Here is a 23,133-nt window from a genome sequence, read left to right as displayed (position 1 = left end):
CCTGATAGTTCTGTGAACCCTTTCCCTGGTGCTGGGATTTGCCTCAAGGTTGATATTTTCTTCTTTGCAAATACTTAGAAAATTATGAATTATTATTTGATCTTCCCCCATTAAATGCTCATTTCTTTCGGGCAAGAGTATGAGTTTTCTCGTTAATACGTGAGGTTTTGACCCCAGTGCATCTACTCAGGTTCAGTCGGTCAAAATTTGGCAACTTACATTCACTAAAGAGATCCTGTGCCTTTTATTTATTTATTTTTGTTTGTTTAAAAACGGTTTTTTACCCTATACGTCATGTCGGTCATTTCATTTTTTATTTTATACTCATCATGTTGAGAGTAACGGTATGTTAACCCGTAGATCACTTTAATTTGCAAACTTCTGGTCGTACTAATCACTAATGATTTTCAATGCTTTCTTTTTTTTTGTTGTTGTCGTCATGTTTTTTATTTTTATTTGTTGTTTGTTTATCCCTTCACCATCTTCTTAAGTCTTCGTGCTTAAGTTATCTTCATGTAATTTTGGACGCCATTAGGTTTTGCTTCTCGGAAATTTTTCAGCCACGAAGAGTATGTCGTGTTTTCTCTGATTTTCTTTCTTCTTCTTCTTCTTTTCTTTTTTTTTTTTTTTTTTAATCTTCCTTTGGTTTGCATGCGTGCGTCTTTTGGTTTGACTGTGTTGAGTGGATCTTTTTTTTTTTTTGGTTCCATTATTTATGTTCCCATCCGTTTAAAACAGGCCACTGTGGAAGCTCTCGTGAGGGATAAGATGCCCAGAAAGGGCGGAAGGTGGTGGTTTTCATGGAGGGGAAGAAACACCACGATCAAAGAGGTAAGCACGGGCCACCAAAGGGTGCTTCTACTTAGCCCAGACGACTTTGGGTCTGTGGAGTGTGTTTTCGTGCTCCGGACGGGAGCGGAATGTGCCCAAGGCGCAGTACTGGGTTTCTGGGAGCCAGCCCTGCCGAGAAGCAGCGAGAGGCCTCCCAGGGTGTGGGGGGAAGGGGCCGAGGAAGGGGAGGTGTGGCCAGAGAGCCTCGGTTCACCTCCTGGCCCTGCGACCTGGCTGGCGGGGGATACTGCGGGCAAGTCACTGCCCCTCTGGGATTTCTGCATCTGTGAAAAGAAGGGGTTCGGTCTGAGAGTTTACGTTTCTGTTTAAAGTTAAGCAGCCCTCTGCTGCTTGTGAGTCTAGCTGTAATGGGGCCACACTCCTCATGGTAGACCGATTCCCGTTAGTCATGTCACTGAAAGGGCGCGTCTCAATATGCATGGCTTTCGTTTCCCTTTCTGTAGATGCCTATGCTTTTTTCCCAGCTCTCTGTCAACCTCTCAACCTATTTCTTGAAGGTTCCATGCCCCTGTGTCCACCCGACTTCTTTCCTCCTAAGGCTGTCCCCGCTCTGGCTCCACGACCGTGAGGGCGGCTGGCGGGGGGCGGGGGCGGTCATCGAGGGTTGTCTTAGGGCCTCCTTTTCCCCGGGCAGCCCCACCCATGCCCGTGCGATGCCTCCTCTTATTTGCAAACCAGACGTTGTTTTGTGTTCCATGGTCGCTTACCAAGTAGCCGAGTACGTGGCTATTCCATGTGAATGTTCCGAGACACTTCAAAGCTGGTCATTTCGAAGACTGGCCTCACAGCTTGCTTGTGAATTCTTCCTTTGCCGGACCCCAGTCGGAAAAACGGTGCCGGTGCCCCTCCATAGGCTAGACCCTTCCTTTTTCCTCACGTCTCACATTTAATTCATCGTCAGGTCCCACCAATTTCCATCTTAAATATTTCTCACATGTACCCACCTCGCTCCAGTCCCACCCCCACAAACGTAGGCTGGCGCCGTCCCTCCCAGGATTGCTTCCGGTGGTCGACTGGTCTCTCCTCACCCTCTCTTCTTCATCGTCTGTACCGTAGGTGCATTGGTCGACTTAGGAGACGGGTCCAATTTATATTATTCCTTGCTTAAAACCTTCTGGGATCCCAGGTCTCTCCATGGTTGAGACCAATATTCTTAACATGGCTTACAACACTTGTATCCTAGCCCCTGCGTCCCTCTTTAAACTTTTTTTGGTCATTCTCCCCCTGCTTTCTCTACTGTAGCTTCACTGGCTGAACATACACTCTACCCCAGGACTTTTGCATATGCCATTTACACTGCCTGGTGTTCCTGGGACCCCTCTCACCGCCCTTCACTTAATTGACTAGTGTCTCAAAAAGCCCTTTCTTGGCAGACTAGTCTGGGCTGCTGTTCTCTGCTCTCATAGTCCTGCCTGTGAAACTTTGCCTTCATAAATTTTGTCAAGAGTTTGTAGTCATATTAGTGTGACTATTAACATCTCTTTCTCCTCTAAATCTTAAACTCCATGAAGGCGGAGACCCTGTCTGGCTCTGATCCCTGGGTATCCTGGGTGCCCACATTGGACTCAGAGCAGGGGTTTGGCAAATATTTGAGGGAATGCTGATTACTTTTGGAATATAGTGTAGAGAAACCCCAAGGACAGTAGTCAAGTCGGTTGTTACAATACTGACAGAAACCCCAGTGATCTCACTTTGTTTATTCCATGAGTTCAAAGGGAAAAAGTCTGATGGAAGGTTTTGTCAAGAGGAAATTGTTCTTTGACATTTTCTTTCAGCATACCTGAGTGGTGGTGATTATTCCATTATCTCCAAGGGTATGAACAGATTAGAGCAAACATATACTTTACTTTAGGTGACTTAAAACATAAAGGACCTTTCTAGTTCCCTTCCTAGAGAGTAGAATGTTCTAGAATTTAGGCAGAGGGCTGGTTGCTATTTCAAAGGCCTATTTATTGTAGAGTATCCCCATTGGCACCAGTTTGAATTAAGGGGAATGCCAGCATGAAGGAAATCATGAAGTTGTGAAATTAAGTATTTCTTAAAAAAACTGAAATACATTTTTTTCAGTTACGTATTTTTGAACTAGTCTAATAAAGGATTGTTGGCAGTGGTGGCTATGTTACCTCAATAAATAGATTAAAAGTTACTGGGCATGTTATCACATCAATTTTATAAAGAGCTAACGAATATTTGGATATAGTTTGTACTCATCCGAAGTTACGATGGTCACCCTCATGTTTACGTTGCTCATTTTCTTATTAACACTGAAGCCACTAACCTTTCTTCTGACCAGATGATCGCAAATAGTGGGATTCAATTGTACACCCTTTGCCCTGGGTCCTCCCATCTGATGACTTCCGTGACGTTTGTGGGGGCTGGTGGATGTCTTCTGGTCCCTTGCCTGCTGCAGGCCAGGCTCTGTGTGGGCACAGCATCTCTGTGGTCCTCACGGCAGCGTTAGGACGTAGATGTTATCACCCCCCCCCCCCTTTTACCGGTGAGGAGACAAGGCTCTGGAAGCTTCCATGACTTGCCCCAGCTTCCCAAGCAAGAGAAGCAGAACTGAGCCCAGATCTCTTCAGAGTCCCAGAGCTCTTTCTGGTACATCGGAGGAGCATTTTCTATGAGGAGTGTGTGGTGTTGAGAAGGAGAGAAGCATTTTCCCAAGCAAAATGTGGTGTGAAAATATTTTCAAGCATTTCTATCAGCAATTATAAGAAAATATTTTGAAAATATTCGGGTATCCAAGCAGCCCTTGATAAAGCATTTGCATAAGCTCCGGCGATTATGAAGTTTGGTTTGGTGCCACCAGCACTTCTGGAAAACAGACTCATTTCTGTCAAACAGTTTTTCTCAGCTTCACTCAAGGCATCCAAGCAAAGCACTAATCAGCACCTGCCATGCGTGGGGTGCGTATCACTGGGGACGGCATTCGGGGCTCTGCCCTGGGCTCCGGGGAGCCCGTCGTGGCACACCGGCCCTTCTCTCTGGTACTCCCCTGACTCCTTCTCGTCTCCTTCTCCAGGAAAGTAAGCCAGAGCAGTGCTTGGCTGGCAAGAGCCACAGCCCCGGGGAGCAGCCGTCACAGCTCGGCATGGCCACCAGGTACGGGGCGCGTTGGCGGGGGCCCTTGCGGCCCCTTTCTGTGTCCAAGGGCATGACGTGTGGCCGTTGCGGGCTGCTGGGGCTCACCGAGCATACAGGCCTGGGACCCAGGCGGACCGGGGTTGCAGCCGTGGGCGAACTGGAACAGTTAACTGCGTTTCCCATGAATCAAATGGTGGCAGTGGTGCCCTTAGATACCTACCTTGCGAAGTGAACGTGAGACTCCGGGCACGTCCTGTAACTAGAGCCCTTCTCGTGGTCTCGGTGTTTGATGGCCCTGGATGTGCAGAAAACAGCAGCGGTGGCGATGATGGTGGCCAGCACCAGCATTAACAGTAACGTGGAAATCAGTTTCCTTCGGAAGGAAATTGCTTTTCCCTATCATCTAAATACTTCCTGGGACTTTTGCTGATACTTTCCTAAGTACGGACAGGGGTTCGTATTGGCAACTCACACGTACTGTGAATGTTCGCCGTCAGGTTAATCTGTTCTTACGGGATTTGAGGGCAACTCTGATCTGAGGGCAATGCCATCGTGCACCAGTTAGGATGTCGATAACGTACGTAGATAGCGAATGAGCCAACCTAACGCCCTTTACGCGTCACCTTACCTTTAGAGTAATCCCGTGCTTAAGAAACTCAGGATTGCGTTCCTCATTTAGCAGGAAGAAAAAAGCGAACAAATTAATGGAAGGCAAGACGTAGATCTTCATCATTTTTGTATCCTGGGGGCTAAGCTGATGCCTGACACACAGCAGGCATTTCATAAATGTTGTGGAGCTATTGCTGACTTGATAAATTTTACCCAATATATTGTTGATTCATAGGAGGGGCAGGCTTAGATCTCAGGTTCTCAGCCTCCCGGCCATCGCTCTGCATCGTAAACTATCTTGTTTCTAGAATTCGCTGTTGGAAATAGAAAATATAGGCGGAAGTAGGAAAAACTCCCCGGAAGGGAGAAGGCAGGTGTGCTCAAGGTGCAGCGCAGGCCGAGAACGTGCTGGCCTCTGAAGGGATAGAAGCCGGTGGACTTTCAGCGGGTCGTTGCTTACGCCTGCGAGTGGCCAGCCGCGGGCTGCGAACGGCAGACCTGGAGTCGGGCGGGCCTGGTTTGGGGTCCTGGCTTCGGGCAAACTGGTCTCCATATCCGAGCAAAGGGGCAGGTGTCGTGTCCAGAGCAGCGGGGGAGGCAGCCCGGGAGGCAGCACGGTGACAGGGGACACAGACGGAGCGCTGGCTCTCCTGCCTTGAGCATTTAAACCAGTGATTTAGCTCCACCAGAAACTTCCTGCTCTCCCGTTCTTTCGAAGAACCTTCTCTGTCCTAGCCATGGTTTCCGAACACGAGAGGCAGCGTGAGCAGGACGGAGAGCCGAGGCTGTGTCGGCCTGCCGTGCGATCCTTGGTGAATCGTCAGCCCCGCGGTGTCTCCTTTCCGTCTGTGAAATGGGGAGAATGATGCCAACCCCACATACATCGGCTCGGGCGGTTCCCTCCATGAGGAGGGAGGTCCAGAACGCAACCCCCACAGGGCCGCACGGCTGGGGGCAGGGGGTGCAGCTGTAGCAGGACAGTGGGGGGTGGCTCTGGGATGGGCCCGGCCGGAGGGTCCAAGGCACAGAGCGTGGCGACCGCGGGCAGTGTGGCATGCAGCGGCTCTGATACTGTTCCTCTCCGCTTCCCAGGGGCCGCGTGGAGGACCGGGGAGGGAGCTGGGGGGCGCAGGGGGCCATGGGGGCCCAAGGGGGGCGCAGGGGGCCGGTGGGGGCTCAGGGGGCCGAGGGGGACCAAGGGCGATGAGCAGCGTGACCCTAGGGTGGCTCCTGCCCGCTAAGCCGGAGCCTCAGCTGGCACGGTTTCTCGGAATCGTTGCAGGTTTTCTCACCGCCTGACACAGTCCTCTTTGGACGTTGCCGAAAATGCTGTTCGCGGCCAAACAGAACCCATTTAAGAGCCCGCAGCGCTCTGAGTTCATCACGCTACGCTCGTTTATTAACCCTGAAAAACGAAGCGCTGACTCTTGCGAGAAGGGATCGGGAGTTTGAAAGTTCGTTCGAGAAGGGGAAACGTCTTAGGCCTTCAGCCTCCCCGCTCGATTCGTGCCGTTGACTCAGAGAAGGCGTTGGCGCCTTGCCGTAACTGACAGACTTGATTGACAGAACAGGCCCCGAAGCTGCCTCATTGAGCAAGCTGCTTGTCGCCATACGAGTCGTGAAACTTCCGTTTGCAGAATGTACGCGGCGACGGGCGCTAACCCGGGTGTTGTTCACAGCTGCTCCGCGAACACAGACTCTCCAGCGGGCTGAGCCCTTTTGTGGCGTCGCTTCTGGCCGGTGCTGGGAAGCGGCCCTGCTCCCGGGCCCTCGTGAGCCCCAGCGGACTGTGGCGGGACCCCCGTTGCGCGGGGTGGCGTCCTCGCCCCCCGGCCGCTCTACCGGCAGCCAACTGGATAGCTGCGTTCCAGAGTCTGTGTCTGTTTTCCCTCCAGCACGGCCAGCCGCACGGATTTAGTGGGTTTTTTGCTGTTCGGTTGCAAAGCGGCAGATGGAAATGAACGGTGATTCCGCCTCGTTCGTGTTTCCACACCCCACGGGCAGAGGCGCACATCAGTCTGGTGTCGTGCGAGCTTTGGTTCGCGTTTGGATCTCATTTCCCTCCAGGCTGCTGGGCTGGAGCGTAAACAGTCTCCGATTCAGCGAGGGGCCTGCAGCTCGTCTCTTTCTGGGTTGCCAGCTGGGTGCTCCGGGACTGTGCCCGACCCATCTGGAAATCTGTGGGCCGGTGGTTTAGAAGAACCAGCGTTGTTCACGGGACCCACGGGGGCCGGGACTGGAAAGGGCTGTTGTCAGAACATGTCACTTTACAGACGAGCCAGGGGCCCAGAGAGGGGATTCTCCAGTTGTGAGGCCTCATCGGGGCTTGTGTCTCCTGGGCTGGTTCTGTCTGTCATCTGCCTGCATCCTGAGTGTTTTGGTGGGGGGGGGGGGGGATGCTGTTTGTTCCTCTACATGTGGTGATGAGGAGATCAGGATGGAAAGAAAATGAAGCGATTTGTGCAAACGGCCTGATTCCCGTGGACTTCCAACATGGACTTCTCCGGTTCTAACCCCAGTGCCATCTGCACTTTACCTAGAAACCGGCCACAGATGTCACTGGTTAGATTCATCTGCATGTAGCCCAGCCCTGCCGTGGACTAGCCTGGAGTCTAGCCTCCATGCTCTGTCCTTCTAAAATTTTTTTTAAATGTTTATTTACTTTTGAGAGAGAGAGAGAGAGAGAGAGAGAGCAAGCGGGGGAGGAGCAGAGAGAGAGGGAGACACAGAATTCGAACCAGGCTCTGGGCTCTGAGCTGTCCGCGCAGAGCCTGACGCGGGGCTCGAACCCACGGACTGTGAGATCATGACCTGAGCCAAAGTCGGACGCCCAACCGACTGAGCCACCCAGGCGCCCCCACGCTCTGTCGTCCTTTGTGGACCCAGTGGCCCGTTCCCATGGCTTATTCCCCACGGTCCCGGTGTCCTGGAGATGGCCAAGTCTGCTTTCCGATCATAGCACTTAAAGCCATGCTGTGTTGTGACTGTTGAGACAGAAAGCCCTGGGAGTGCGGGGGCCAGGCTGTTTGCCGAAGCGACAGCCGTCGGTCGCAAGCACTGGATGGATGAGCTCCAGCCCCCCAGCCCCGAAGCCCTCAGGCTCCCTCTTGTGGGGCCAGGGCGTCAGGTGCTCACGGAAGCGCAGCTCATTCTAGCTGCGGAAGGAGGCTCCTCCCCACGAAGAGGTAGCGGAAGTAACAGAAGAAGTAACAGCACAGCTGGGTCCGGTGACCTCCCTCAGGTCTCTCCAGTTCGGGGCAGCCGTGGATTGTAGGCGTTGCTCTGGGATGCACACACGGGGTGGGAAAGCAACAGGCCACACAGGAGTGGGAGGGCAGGCGGGGAGAGTGGGGGGCCAGAGGACAAGGGGGCGTTAGCGAGGTCCGAGCCCTTGGAGATAAAGAGAGAAGACGGAGCTCCCAAGTGTATGAGTCTTGTTCCCAAGCGTATCAGGCTTGTTCCCGAGCGTATCAGTCTTGCATAAAGGGATGTCCCGAGCAGGAAGCTCTGGAGGCAGGCATGAGGATGGGACCTGCCTGCTTGGGGCCACTCAGCCTTTTCCACTTAGCCTTAGCCAACATTTGTTAACTTCGTACAGTGTTAGGATGTTTTTGGAGATAATGGTCCCCGGATGCAGGAAGCGGCGGGAAGCCGCTGGGTTGGGGATTATGCCATAGCGGGATTTTAATCCAGGGAACAAGTAATTACTGATAGGCTTTACATGAGCTGTTTAAAGAAAACGAGCCTGCTTCCCACCTGCACCTCCCAGCCCTTCACCAGACGGAGAAGTCTGGAAGACTCAGGAGCATTGGCCTGTGTGTTCTGTGCAGGCAGACGAGGTGTGTAGGACAGCCGGCTCGGGGGGTTCTGGAGAAGGACTGATGTCTTCCCTGTCTTCACCGGCACCTGCTGGGTTATTTGGGAATGTGTGTTTGGTGGGGTGCCTGGGTGGCTCATTCGGTTGAGCGTCTGACTTCGGCTCAGCTCATGATCTCACGGTCCGTGAGTTCGAGCCCCGCGTCGGGCTCTGTGCTGATTGCTCAGAGCCTGGATCCTGCTTCGGACTCTGTGGCTCCCTCTCTCTCTGCCCCTCCCCCGCTCATGCTCTCTCTCTCTCTCTCTCTCTCAAAAATAAATAAACACTGGAAAAAAAAAAGAAACGTGTGTTTGGAGAGGTGTGAACACAGAACTGATCCGTCAGGGTGTGTGGAAATTCAGAGTTCTCGTGCTTGGCCAGCAGCCTCGGGGAACAGAAGAGAATGTTTCCCTCGGCAAGGAGGGAGCTTAACCCTGTTTATCGGGAAGAGGAGAGTCTTGGTGGAAAGTGGAGTGATGATAGCGAGTGAGTAGGGACGTGAACGAGGAGAGGCAGCCCCGGATGAATAATGCAGGAGGCGTATGAATGGGAGTTAGCGGGCCTTCACGGGGAAATGTCATGGCATATGGTAAATGACCCCCCGAGAGACGGCACTGGGGAGAGACCCGATCGACTCAGCCATTGATTCTGGCCTAATGCATTTTTCACGGCTGCCCAGATGCATGTCCTAAGTGGTGGTTACGTCACTGTGTGTTCCAGGATAAAGCATGAGTCATCCTCCAGTGATGACGAACACGCAGCTTCCAAGCCCCCAAGTGCGGGCCACCTCCCCCTGTTGTCCAGCGTCAGCTACAAGAAGACCCTCCGGCTCACTTCGGAGCAGCTGGTGAGTGTGTCCTTCCCTCGTGTTCGTGCGCCCCGGCCGAGGCGTGGCCGCCCAGACTCAGCGGCTGGCTTGGGCGTCTGGGTGCCCCTCCGGCTCCTGTTGCCAAGTGTCGGAGGAGGGAAGCCTGACAAAGCCAACTGATCCTCAGGTTTCAGTGACTGATAGACTCGACTCTCCCAGGCTCTTTGCACTTTGCGAGAGCTGTGCGTCTCCTAACCTGGGGGAGGTCAAGCAGTTGCGAGGGCCGGGGGGGGTTCTCGAGAGCTTCGGGTGGCAGGGGGCCGTCATGGTCACAGTGTCTTCTTCAGGTTTCACCAGACCCTTCCTGCCCTGCCCCTTGTTTCCCACGAACAGCCAGCGAGCCATGTCCCCACTCTTTCGCTTCTGTCCCGAGAGTTAGCGGGGGGCCGGGCGTGGTGCTTCATGGGAAAAGGTCAGGCCCAGACTCCCGCTCAATGCCACCAGCTCACCTGGCAGTCTCTTGTGCAGTGGTGTGGCACTGGGCTCGGGCCAGCGATGCCGGGGGGACCCTGAGTCTCCACCAGCTGGTGTGCACCTGAGGGTCCCAGCACTGAGATCAAAACCTCCAAAGGGTAACCGTGCTTTCTGAGCCTGCTGTGAAGTCCTGGGATCTGTGGTTATTCCGGGAAACATCTCCCCACTTGGCTTCGTGTCCCCTTTCATATTTAGTCGCGGAGTAGTGAGTGGGTCCTATTCTGAAGTTGGAACGATGAGGGCAAGGCTTCCTGCCCGTCACCTCCCGCCCCCTGCAGAGAGTGGGTGAGCTGCCTTTCAGGTGGGCCTGGGGTTCGGGATGGCCGGACCCCGGGAAGAACCGTCCTCACGGAGAGCGGGACAGCGAAAGGAGGAGTTGTACGGTGGCCTAGGGCAGAGAGCTCGAAAAGCGATCCCGACGTCGCCCCTCCTGGAAGAGGGGCCAAATAGCCCTCAGTCTGGGCTTTCCCCTCAAGCGGCCCCTCGGCTCATGTTTTTCAGAAAAGCTTGAAGTTGAAGAACGGCCCCAACGACGTGGTCTTTAGCGTGACCACACAGTACCAAGGCACGTGCCGCTGCGAGGGCACCATCTACCTGTGGGACTGGGACGACAAAGTCATCATTTCGGACATCGACGGGACCATCACCAGGTGGGCCCGGCTGTGTCGGGGCCCTGGGGCCTGCAGCCGGCATTTCTGCTCGCGGTCTGTGGCACCGTGTGGGGCCCGTACGGTTCGGTTCCCGGCGTGGTCCTGGGGTCTTCGCCCCTCGCCTTAAACAGCCGCAGTCCGGGCTCGGTGCTCGTCTCCATCGGGGCTCCCGCCTCCCTGGTTTTGTTGTTCTCGTGGGTGTTTCCGAAGCGCGACTTTCCGAACGGCCTTTTTGCTTTGACTTAGCGAGTCACGGCCTTGAGGCGTGATAGTTGGAAGGTGCCCTTTCGTGTGTTAACGTATCCCTCCATGAGCGTCCTCATGTGATTTCTTTCGTTTTGGGCTTTTCCGGAAAGTAAGTCGCGGGTCCTGTTGGCGCCCCTCGTGAGGTATTTCTGGTACGGTGAGCTGGAATGGGCTTTTGCCCCCCCTTTCGGCATGCCCTTTTTATTTTCTTTTTCTCGTTTCTCTGTTTAGGTCAGATACTCTTGGCCACATTCTGCCCACCCTCGGGAAGGATTGGACCCACCAGGGCATTGCTAAGCTGTACCATAAAGTGAGCCAGTAAGTACCGGGCCCTCGCCCCCATCACATCATGGCACGGGCCATGACTGTGAGGGTGGCTGTGAAGAGGGGTGCGGGTGGCTCAGGCGGGCGGGGTCCGGGCGGGGGGGGGGGGGGGGGGGGGGGGGGGGGGGGGGGGGGGGGGGGGGGGACAACCTGCCGTCCTGTGTCAGGCACGCGTCACTTCACTTACTAGCCTTTCAGAGTTACTGTAAGAATTGATAGCATTAATTCACCGAGAGAGAAACTCGGAGGGTTGAAGTGGTTTATCCACAGGCCCCCGGCCGCTAACAGGAGGTACAGCCGCCCCGGTCTGCTCTGGTCTGTCTCCAGGGTCAGGGCCCGTCAGGGTCTCTCCCTCCCCACACGGCTCGTCGCTTTCTCCATCTTTCTGTGGACTAGAGTCTCCCTCATCAGTGAAACCTCTCCCTCCAAGGCTTTCTGTTCTCCAGCCTCTTAAAAAAGATTTTTCTTAATGTTTATTTATTTTTGAGAGAGAGGGAGAGAGAGACAGAGACAGAGCGCAAACAGGGAAGAGGCAGAGAGAGAGGGAGACGTAGAATCCCAAGCAGGCTCCAGGCTCCAAGCTGTCAACACAGAGCCCGACGCGGGGCTTGAACTCACAAACCGTGAGATCATGACCTGAGCCGAAGTCGGACGCTTAACCCGCTGAGCCACCCAGGCGCCCCTGTTCTCCAGCCTCTCAGAGCTGGAAGGTGCCTTAGGCCAACCCAGGACAGCCCCACCTTGCCATCATGGTGGAAGGTGAGGAATCACAGAGTTAGGAGATGTCAGGCCGGAGAACCAGGCCGTGATTCCCAGGCTGAGCCGCTCACCTGTGGCCCGTTGTAGGTGACGATGGGGTGGGGGGATGGGCACTCAAAGCCATGCCGGTGCTCTGAGCACAGATGAATGGAGTAGCCTTTCCTGCCCCTCATTCATTCGTTCGTCCAGCATTTACTGAGTGCCTGTTGTGTGCTTAGCCCAGGGACAGGCACGGGGGATGTCATGAGGCGGACACGATCTCTGGCCTCCTGAGCCTGACGCCGCAGTGAGGGCGGGGTGGCTGGGAGGCGGCCCTCAGCCCCTGGTGGGTTGGAGAACTCAGATTTCTCGGATGCCCGGCTCATCGGTTTGAGCTTCTCCAGATGTCACCCCCCGCAAAAAATCACAAAAGTAATACATGGGTCTTTAAAAAATGCAGAGAAATAAGAAAAGTTAGAGAAATTGGAGAGTACAGAGCTTGTGTCTTCTTCCTCTCTACTCCGCACCGAGCTGATCCGCTCCCCAGAAACGGAGCCACCGTGACCGGTTTTGTTCTGTCCCGCTGTCCTTAAAATCCACGCGCGCTGTCCCCAGGCCCCTGAGACGCACGCGTGCGTGCGTCGTTTAGTAATACATCTTTCCGTTTCATGACCTGTGAGATCTGCCTCATTCTCCACTGCTGCACGAATCGTGTAACATGGGTCAACCGTTCTGTGTGTAACTAGCCCTCTGTTGACGAGCCGAGGAGGTAGTTACCAGTCTTTTCGCCATTTCCCACGGTGACGCACAAAGCACTCAAACGCAGTGTTCGTTGTGTGTGATGAGCCTATAAATAAATAAGGACGGCACACACGGGGGGCGGGGCTGGCGTGAAGTGGAGTCCCAGAAGCGGAATTTCTGGTAGGAGGGCGAGCACATGAGCAGATCTGCTCAGTGGGGCCGGATCGCCCTCCGCAAAGGTAGGCCCAGCCCGCAGTCTGGCAGACAGCATGTGTGTTGGCCCCTTTCCCCACGGCCTCACCACGGCTGACCTCTCGCTCGGAAGGATTAATCCACCGAGGACCTGCCTCGACTCGCATGACGCCGAAAATTACATCTATTTTTAGTTGGAAGAAACTCTCCCACGTCAGGATACCGGGAAGCTCACGGCCTGAATCGTTTTAGGCTTTGGAACATAAATCCACTCCTTTCCTCACTGGACATTACAACATAAAAGGGCACAGTTGCATTTTTGTTTGTCCCCCAGAAAAGAGATCTCCGTGGAAAGTCAAGTAGGGTAGCTTAGCAGAGAACGCCTGAGCATTTTTTACGTCGGTTGCCTAGCGTGAGGTGAGTGAGGGCTGTGGGTGGTGGTCCAAAATGAGTACAGAATGCTTCCTGTATTTTCTTTTTTTTTTTTTAATTTTTTTTTTTTAATGTTTGTTTATTTTTGAGACAGAGAGAGACAGAGCATGAATGGGGGAGGGTCAGAGAGAGAGGGAGACAGAATCGGAAGCAGGCTCCAGGCTCTGAGCTGTCAGCACAGAGCCTGACGCGGGGCTTGAACCCACAGACCGCGAGATCATGACCTGAGCCGAAGTCGGACGCTTAACCGACTGAGCCACCCAGGCGCCCCTGCTTCCTGTATTTTCATTTGGGCCAAGAGGAAGGGGCTTGATGTTTGTTCATTCGCTGAGTTTGATGTGTGTCCTCAGCGGCTCCCACACAGTTAGGTTTCCGGAACAGTCTGCACACACAGCTCGGCCATGGCCTCCGGGGTTCTGCACGGAGCACCTCCCGGGGGCTCCTTGGCGTGGCTTTCCCCGCCTTCTGCGAGGCCCTTCTTTTCCAAGTTTCTCCCCAGACCTTCCTGTTCTAATCCAGGCCGCATCCCACACTCCATGCTTCGTTTTCCCATTTTCCCGCCTACGCTCAAATGATGGCTTCTGCCCGGCATGCTCGTACCTCTGATTTTTGTCTCTTTTCAGCTTGTTGTGCCCAGCTCAGACGCCATAGTCCTCACGATGCCTTTCCAGGCCAGAGTCGGCGACCCCGGGTGGCTCTTACCTCCTTACTGAGCTCTTTACTGACACCCAGGGGCCCGGGTTGGCTTGTTGGCATCCTGGCGCAGGTCGGTCTCGGTGCGACATTCCCTTAGCTGACTGCTGGTTAGAGTGAACCCGCATGCTGGCCACGCCCCGCATGCTTCCTCCTCTGGGGTCCTGGGCAGCCGCAGCGGGACAAGTGTGGGGACTGAGGACTGGTGAGGGTGGCGGTGACCCCCTCTTCTCGTGAGTCCGTGCTATTCTTGTGATGTCCTCCTGTGATTACCCACGGGCCTAGTGAGAGAGCTCTTTGGCATGCTCTAGGGTTCCAGGAAGGTGATGCTGTTTACTTTAGGATTTGGGGACGGATCACTCTGTCCTCACTCTGCTTTTTTGGAATGTAGGCTGCGCTTAAAATTCCTGCACTGCAGTATCTATCTAACGGGAGAACCAGTCTCGCCGATAGCCGCTTGCCTGACAACCACAGAAAATGAGGGCAATTTTATTTTATTTCATTTTATTTTTGCCAAATGTAATTACTTTTTCGAATACAGTCAGCTGTGAGAAATTGTCTGTGGAGCTGAGTGTTACCTTGTTCAGCGAGGGGGTGTAAAGGAGCCGGCTTGGTTATTGATTAAGAAGAACGCCAGCCGATAGAAACGGAAGACGTGAGACTCTCCCCTCCCGTTCAAGTATCGGTCAGCTTGCACGAGGAAAGTAAAAGACTCTTCCCTGAAATATCCAGCTCACTGAGCCCGTGGGTCTTTTAGGGGCTAGACGTGGGCAATAACCGCTCTGATTTTCCGCCTTCCTTGATGGGTATTTTTATAGTGATGGAAGCAGAAAGCAACGTGTGTGTGATTTAGCGAGCATGAATGCTCCCGTGTTTTCGTGGGTGGATGGGTTCATCTGCGGCGTGGAGACTGCTGTGTGAAGCCAGGATTCTGAAAGCGGAAAGCATCATTAGCAGACGCGTTAGGGTCTTTCTTTTCTCCTTTTCGCCGATGTTTTTTTTCTCCCACTCCGGGTCTTAGGGGACTTAAGGATGGAGAGTCTGATGGGGAGTCGGGGGGACGGCCGGAATCTGAAGGGGACGGCCCTTCGCTCGCCCTGGCCGCTTAGACCTCGTCCCCCACTCCCAGCGTTGGTTTCCTCATCTCTAAAAGGGGAAAATTCGGCCGGGCGGTCCCTGAGGTCACCGCCAGCCCAGAAATGCCGTGCCCGCACGTCGTGGGGTTGCTGTCACAAGTGTGTGTGTCGTGCAGCTGGGCGTTCTTTTCCACGCCCGGCCTCCGCGAGGACCCCCCGGGTTTAGCGGACTCCGATTGGGAATCTGCTGCACACCAGGGGCTGTGCCGGTGCCTCTCCATAAGGGAGCTCGGGATCCTGTAGCAGCGGGTGATGGGGACCCTGTAAGGATGCAGGGAAGGGGACGCGCGGTGAGATGCAGGTTTCTCAGACGGAAGTGAGGGAGAGATGAAATCTGATCGGAGGGGCGAGAAATCCAAGACGGTTTCAGCGAGAAGGAGGCCCGGAGCCAAGGCTTGTTGGGTGGGCAGGGTTTCAGGGTTTGAGAGAAGGGCACTCGTCACAGGGGGAGGCAGGGCGAGAGGAGGTGGGGCTGAGAGCCAGGCCGGAGTGAGCACGGTGGGCGTGGAAGGGAGGCTCTGGGCAGGGGTCCTCGGAGGCCGGGCTGAGGACAAGTCTGAGCTTGGCCTACAGCCTTCCATCCTTAAGGGAGCGAGCGGTTATCCTCTCTCTGGGCCTGCAGACGGGGCTACAGGGGCCCCTTTTTTCTGCAAGAGTGCTCTCCACAGAGGGCGATTTTGGCCCCCAGGGACCCATGACAATGCCCGGAGCCCCTTTCTGGTCGCCATGCCTGGGGTGTGTCGAGGACCCCTAGCAGGTGGAAGCCAGGGATGCTGCTAGACGTCCAACAGGGCGGCCTTGTCGGGGCTTCTGCCCGGCCCCCCTGCAATGATTTATCCAGGCCAAGATGTCAGTGGTGGAGAAACGTCCACCTAGACGCTTCTCTTGGCAAATAGCCCCAGGGGTGATCTTTCCAAGCTATTTTAATATCTGCCTGGGCCAAGTGTTTTCAGAGAGATACAAGAGGCTGAGACATATGGAGAAACCGTCAGTGGGACGCCGGGACGTGGAATCCTCTTTCTTTTTGGCTCTGGTATCTCCCGAGTCCTGTTGTAGTTGCCGAGATCTCAGAGGGGTAAGTGTGACCCACGTGTGTGTTGCACGTCTGTGCGCACGCTCGCCTCGGGCAGGCTTCGCCCTTCCCTCCCGGGGAGCCCACAAGTCCACCTTTTTTGCGTCAAGGGTAGGTCTCCCCACCTGCCCATTCCCGAAGGGCAGGGCTGTGCCGGCCCCGTGTGCACCCGGAGCCCAGGCGAGGTGTTGGTGGGAGCAGTGCGTCCTGCCCTTCTGAGTGAGGAGTGAGCAGTCTTACCCCCCAGGGGCTCCCTTGAGAGTAAGCTTTGGTGACTAGGCGTCACCGGAGCATTTGATGGGAGCGCTTGGTATTTCAGGCCATTCCCTCCCCCCCCCCCAGCTCCTCCAGGAGTCTTGGCGCTGATTTTCCAGCCAAGTTTAGTAATGGCCTTTGAGGCAGAATACTTGCCTGGTGAGAAGGAGGCAGTGAGTGGCCTGATCAAACCCTGAAATGTATTAGGAAATCAGGTTTTGAATAAAATTAGCATCTCAAACCCCTGCAGGTGGCCGCTTTTAGGACTCCGATGTGAAGAGCTATATACAGAAAGAGTGGGTATTTTTTTTAAAGACTGCATTAATCAGAGAGCTAAAATACAAAGATGTTTGAGTAAAAAGGTTGCTTGATTTTAAGACGCATCCCTGGATTCCAGACAAGCTGGTATTTCTGGATTCTCTCCCTCTTAAAAGTTTCCTGTTTCTTGGTTTTAAAGGACGTATTTATTTATTTAAATATGAAATGTCTTGTCAGATTGGTTTCCATACAATAGCCAGTGCACGTCCCAACAGGTGCCCTCCTCAATGCCCATCACCCACCCCCGCCTCCCTCCCACCCCCCATCAACCCTCAGTTTACTCTCAGTATTTAAGAGTCTCTTATGGTTTGCCTCCCTCCCTCTCTAACCTTCTTTGTTTTTTTTCCTTCCCCTCCCCCATGGTCTTCTGTTAAGTTTCTCAGGATCCACATAAGAGTGAAAACATGGGATCTGTCTTTCTCTGTAGGACTTATTTCACTTAGCATAACATTCTCCGGTTCCGTCCACGTTGCTACAAAAGGCCAGATTTATTCATAAGCAAGTCTAGAGATGAACCCCTTAACCAGCATCAAATCTTCATGCTGGAGGACTAAGTCAGGGAGAAGTGGGCAGTTTGTGTTCTCTCATTCAGCAAATATTTACTAAGTGTCTGTGGCTTGCCAGGCACTGTTTTTGGCCCTGGGGTTACAGCGAGGCATGAGACCAAGTCCCCGCCCTCAGGGGGCTTATGGATTAACAAGAGATCACCTTCAAACCAGGAACTATACTGTAACATTAGTGATGGGTGCCATTAGGAAGACTAAAGCAGTACAAAGGTTTTGTTGCTGAAGTGGGGATAGGGGAGTGTGTGTTTTACTTTTTTTTTTTTTATTTTAACGTTTATTTATTATTGAGAAACAGAGACAGACAGAGCATGAGCAGGGGAGGGGCAGAGAGAAGGGGAGACACAGAATCCAAAGCAGGCTCCAGGCTCTGAGCTGTCAGCACAGAGCCCGACACGGGGCTCGAACGCAACGAACCTTCAAACTGTAAAATCATGACCTGAGCTGAAGTCGGCCGCCCACCCAACTGAGCCACCCAGGCAGCCCCCTTTTTTTTTTAAACAATTTTTTAAAAAAGTTTTGTCGATGCTTATTTATTTTTGAGAGAGAGGGAGAGAGACAAACAGAGCAAGAGCAGGGGAGGGGCAGAGAGAAGGGGAGACACAGAATCCAAAGCAGGCTCCAGGCTCCGAGCTGTCAGCACAGAGCCCGACGTGGGGCTTGAACTTATAAACCGCGAGATCATGAGCCGAGCCGAAGTCGGACGCTTAACCGACTGAGCCACCCAGGCGCCCCGGGAGTGTGTGTTTTATTAAATAGGGGGACAAGGGAAGGGCCCTCTGAGGAGGTGATGTCTGAGCAGAGACCTAGGTGAGGTGAGGGAGTAAGCCTGGGGTGTGGGGAACAGTGTTCCAGGCAGAAGGAACAGCATGTGCAGGTGCCCAGTGCAGGAATGAGCATGGTGCCTCGGAACACTGGCAGGGGCACCTTTCTGGCGAGCGGGAGTGAGGGAGTAAATGGGGTTGGAGAGAGCGATGGGGACCAGGTCTCACTGGCCTTGTGGAGTTTGGATTGTGTCTGAGAGAGATGTCGAGGCTCTTCAGGGTGTTGAGCACGCCCTGAGTGTGTTTTGAGGTTTCTTTCTGTGTCCAGACTTGGTGGGGGGGGGGGGGGGGGGCCGATTCAAGCTGCCGCAGGAATAGAGGTGAGAGGCCCCGTCCCGGTAGCAGGGGACTCGGGGGTGGTTTGGGGTCCTTGCTGGGGTGGAGTTGAGGCCGTGGGGGCGGGGGGGGGACAGTGGTCATGAGAAGTAGACTCCCAGGTGGCCCTGAGGTTTGACCTTTCACCTGGGCCAGCGAGAGCCACTTGCTCAGCAAGGACGCGGCAGGAGCGCCCGTGCACATATTTGACTGTGGGCGCACCGCGTCGGGGGTACGTCGTCTGTCTCATTAGTGACGGGGCGGTTTGTGGTTGCACGTATTGGCCTGGAGCTTAAGAGAGGCGTCTGGACTGGAAGTATAAATCTGGAAGGATGCCAGGTACAGACCGTGTTTAAAAAACGTTTAGTGTATTTTATTTAGCCCAATACGTACATGGAAACCGTTACCGTTTAAAATCAATATAAAAATTACTAACGGGAGATAGCTTCTGTTTTTTTACAGTAAGCCTTTGAAACGTGGCATACCTTTGATCTTAACAGCACATCTCGTTTTGGTCACTAAGCTTTCAAGGGTTAAAACGAGGGGAATGCAGTCCTGCTCAGGCAGTAAGGTTGTATGTCATCGAAGAGTTGGCCTGCGATCTGTGTTTCATTCCCAACACTGCTGGCACCCAACGTGTGGGTTGTCGCACGAAGCGGTTCTGAAATTCCCTACAGGCGCCACCTGGGTGTCCCAACAATTCAGTCCACTTCTGACACCAGCTGCGCAGGGGTAGGGTAGACCCCACAGGTTAGGGGCCCGGTCCAAAGACACCTCCCACCGCAGATGCCAGCCGCGAATAGGAGGTCCCCAGTTTATCCCCGCTTGTGCCCAACTTGGCTACAGATCAGGGGTCCCCACAACCGCCTCTCGGGTTTAATAATGTGCTATAAAGGCTCACAGAACTTAGGCAAATGCTTGGGTTTATTCTACAGGATACAAATGAACAGCCGGGTGCAGAGGCACATAGAACGATGTCTGGAAGGGTCTCGTCTCCACGGGGTGGGGGTGTGTCCCAGCACGTGGAGGCACTCAACCTGCCTCTCCCAACCCTGAACCCCATTGTTGAGGAGTTTTGTGTAGGCACGATTGATTAGATCATTGACTGTTGGTGATTGAATTCCATCTCCAGCCCCTCTGCCTTGCCCAGAATTTGTGTGCGTGGGGCGGGGGGGGGGGTGGGATCGGGTGGGGGGGGGGTTGGTGGGGATGAAAGTTCCAGCCCTCCGATTGCATGGCTGGTTCCTATGGCAACCGTGGCCTCCCTCATCAGCATAAACTCAGGGGTGTGTGGAGGAAGGGGCTTGTGTTGGATAATAGGTGCCTGGTCACTCAGAAAGTCCAAGGGTCTGGAAGCTCTGTGCTGGGACCCGGGGATGAGGACCACAGAGATCTGTATCGTATCACAACATCACAAATAGCGCACGCCGCTCCGGTTTGTTTGTGGCATTCAGGGCCGTCGGGGAGTGGGTGTGATCCCGCGGGGAGTGAGGCGGTGAGGACCCCAGGACTCGGGCACCTAGAGCCTGGGTGGAGACGGGGCCCAGGCCTATCTGGGAAGAGCCGGCTGCTGCTGGAAGCAGACTGGGGACGGTGGGGACCGGAAGCCGGGGGACGGAGGCGCTCCAGAGGGAGGGACTGTCACACGTGCTGGGTGTGCCACGAAGTCTGTTCCTATGCGGCGTCGCAGGGACCTGGGGGTCCGCAAGGCAGGGGACCGAGTCCGCTTGGAGTGGGGTGACGCGGGTGGAGAAGTGTGGTCAGTGCAGACACAAGGCCGAGGGAGCGGGGCAACGGGGATCGGTGCGGAGAAGGAAAACCCAAGGCGGTGGTTGTGTTTAGGACGAGATGAGAGGGGGCGGGTACGTATTTATGTGCTTTCAGGAATCATCCCGCCGACGGGAGGATTTGATGGCGTGTGTCGGGGGCGGGGGGACGGGCTCCGTGCTGCGGTGCACCTGCAGGGACCCTGTGCGCTGGTGGCTGGGTGGCCTTTCCGGGGAGCAGGGACCCGGAAGATGAGCAGTGCAGGGGCAGGTAGCCCGGCCAGTTTGCATAGAGCCTCAGCGTCTCCAGCATAAAGCGGAGGGAAAAGCCCTACCGAACGGACTTGCCGTGAGGATCAAACCAAGTGAGGGACGTGGGCTCAGTGAGGGACAGCAAAAAGCATTCAGGCTTCCCTCTCAGTGCCAAATAGTGTTGTATAGGAGGTGGCCTTCTGCTGGTGAGGAAGCTTGCAGCAATGCCTTTCTTCGAGAAGCACAGGTCAGGGTGTGTGAACGCAGAGCGGTTCGGTCGCGGGATGCCGTGACACCCGAATGCTTTGTCTCTTTTGCAGAAACGGATATAAGTTTCTCTACTGTTCTGCACGTGCCATCGGGATGGCGGACATGACGAGGGGCTATTTGCACTGGGTCAACGAGAGGGGCACGGTGCTGCCTCAGGGGCCCCTGCTGCTGAGCCCAAGCAGTCTCTTCTCGGCCTTGCACAGGTATGGCGCTCACTTACACACCTCCCGCCCCACATCTGCCAGCCAGTTCCGCCCCCGCCCCTCTTCCCTGCAAGGTTTTGCAAGCATAGCCTCTTAACTGGTCTGCCCTGGCCCATCTCCGGAGCCACAGTGGGCACCAGCAGATCCGTCCTAAGATGCAGGTCTCGTTCTGTCACCTCCTCCACACCCTTCTTCAGCTCATCGTGGCTCTCAGGATCAAGTCCACATTCATGAGCTCGGGTCACGTGACTCTTCCTGACTCGCCCCTGCCCTGCTTTGCAGTTTTTGAAACTCGTTCTCCAGAACAGAGTTCTCTACTTGAAGCCTCCAGTGTGCGCACATGCTGTTCCCTCGGTGTGGGCAGCTGTCCCTCCACCGTGGCCGGTCTGAGTCTTAAGGATTCTGAGAATCAACTTGCATTCTGTCTAATCGGGGGCCTGGACCGGGTTAAGTGGCCCCTCGACCAGCCGCCGCCTGGCCCTGGTCTCCCAGAACACTCACCCTTTTTGGGAGTTCTGGTTACGCCGTTTGTTTTGTTTTGTTTTTAATTTTTTAAATTTATTTTGAGAGGGAGGGAGAGCGAGTGAGCAGGGGAGGGGCAGAGAGAGAGGGAGAGGCAGAGCAGGCTCTGTGCTGGGAGTTGCGAAGCCTGACGTGAGGCTCAGTCTCACAAACTGTGAGATCATGACCTGAGCCGAAACCAAGAGTCAGACGCTCAACTGACTCAACCATCCAGGCGCCCAACACTGTTTTAATGGCCCTCTAACGTCTCTAGCCAGCCTCTGATTACCCTTCTCCCTACACCACCCCCTTCCCCGCCACAGCTGCGTTCAGAGAAGCCGGGCCAAACTGAGTCTGGCCTCCTGGCGTTGGAGAGGAGAACACCGGGCTTCCCGGTAGCTTGAGGCCCAGGACAGCCTCCCTGACTGCTCTCAAAGCACAGTCTACTGTGGTCGTAATAGGACATTGGTCCTGTCAAAGGCTAGTTCTAAGTATCAGAGAATTCTGTCTTCAAGACCCAGTGACAGGCTTTGGTATGATTCTGCCTCAGTTTGACGACCCGATAAGCTGCTTGCTGCTGCTAACCATGCAAACGACAGAAACATCCAGATGGGCCCAAAGCGCCATATTGGCTCCTCCTGGGGTATTTGTTCTTCAGCTCTGTGGATCCCTTTTCTTTAAAAAAAAAAAAAAAATTTTTTTTTGTATTTATTTATTTTTGAGAGAGAGACAGGGCACAAGTGGGGAGGGGCAGAGAGAGAAGGAGACAGAATCCGAAGCAGGGTTCAGGCTCTGAGCTGTCGGCACAGAGCCCGATGCAGGGCTCGAACTCATGGACCGTGAGACCGTGACCTGAGCCGAAGTCAGATGCTTAACCCACTGAGCCACCCAGGCACCCCATCTGTGGATCCCTTTTCTATCACAGCTTTGCTTTGTGTGATTTGTAATTTTTTTTTTTTTTTTTTTTTCCCTGTAGTAAAAGATCTTGCATTGAAACTTGTAGTTTCTGGGCAAGAAATTTGGGCAAAACTTATGGATGCCATAGTGCATTTCAGATCCTGAGAGCTGTCCTGACAGTGTAGGTCTGGGTACAAATCCAGACTTGAGTGAAATGAGGTCCCTGACTTATGTCGACACTTTGTAGCAAGCTACTCATTATCAGGTATTAAGTACTGAGGATTTGCGAGGCAAGGCAGAATGTTGACATTATTACTCTGATATCCAACCACTAAATACATGTTTAAGGTAATCCTTTTCATTTTTTCCTCTTATTTAAATAGCACTGTCCAAGATCTATTGCCTTTTCCTTGTGAGGACTTACTAAACCAAACCAGGAAACCTCACAATGTGTGTGCCCTCTCAGAGGTCGGAGATGATGGTCACAGCCAACAGCCTGTTCCTTCTAATACTACTTTCCAGCCCGAGCTGTTCTGGGTATTAGCTGCCCTGCAGATTTTCTAGAATTGACGGGCAAGTCTGTGGGAGCCAGAATGACCTTCCCTAGCAAGATGCTTTCATTGGGTGTTCTTTTTTTTTTTTTTTAATTAAAAAAATTTTTTTTTGACATTTATTTATTTTTGAGAGACCGAGAGAGACAGAGCATGAGCAGGGTAGGGGCAGAGAGGGAGGGAGACACAGAATGGGAAACAGGCTCCAGGCTCCGAGCTGTCAGCACAGAGCCCGACGCGGGGCTCGAACCCACAAACCGCGAGATCGTGACCTGAGCCTCAGTCGGACGCTTAACTGACTGAACCACCCAGGTGCCCCGGGGGCAGTTTTGATTGTACCGCCTGGGTCTAAATTGGAATGAAGGAAAATAAACATTGTGGGCAGAGCACGGTCTGTAGGGACAGCAGAGAGGGTTCTGAAGTGAGGACGGAGACCCCCCCCCCCCCC

General features: G+C 54.1%; 1 protein-coding gene across 3 annotated transcripts in view; it reads left to right on the top strand.

Moving 5' to 3' along the window:
* The window catches only part of LPIN1 (lipin 1), an 80,907-nt gene that overhangs the window by 49,644 nt on the left and 8,130 nt on the right, over positions 1–23,133 (top strand). For all 3 annotated transcript variants that reach the window (XM_049652510.1, XM_049652511.1, XM_049652509.1), the window contains 6 exons: positions 739–831; positions 3,878–3,957; positions 9,125–9,251; positions 10,248–10,396; positions 10,874–10,960; positions 20,584–20,736. In XM_049652510.1, the coding sequence (XP_049508467.1) occupies positions 739–831; positions 3,878–3,957; positions 9,125–9,251; positions 10,248–10,396; positions 10,874–10,960; positions 20,584–20,736 (689 nt within the window). The remainder of the gene's footprint in view (positions 1–738; positions 832–3,877; positions 3,958–9,124; positions 9,252–10,247; positions 10,397–10,873; positions 10,961–20,583; positions 20,737–23,133) is intronic.

This window comes from Panthera uncia, assembly GCF_023721935.1.
Source record: "Panthera uncia isolate 11264 chromosome A3 unlocalized genomic scaffold, Puncia_PCG_1.0 HiC_scaffold_12, whole genome shotgun sequence".
Taxonomy (NCBI): Eukaryota; Metazoa; Chordata; class Mammalia; order Carnivora; family Felidae; genus Panthera; species Panthera uncia.
Note: the sequence above shows the minus strand (reverse complement) of the source record. Positions and strands in the feature narration are given on the sequence as shown.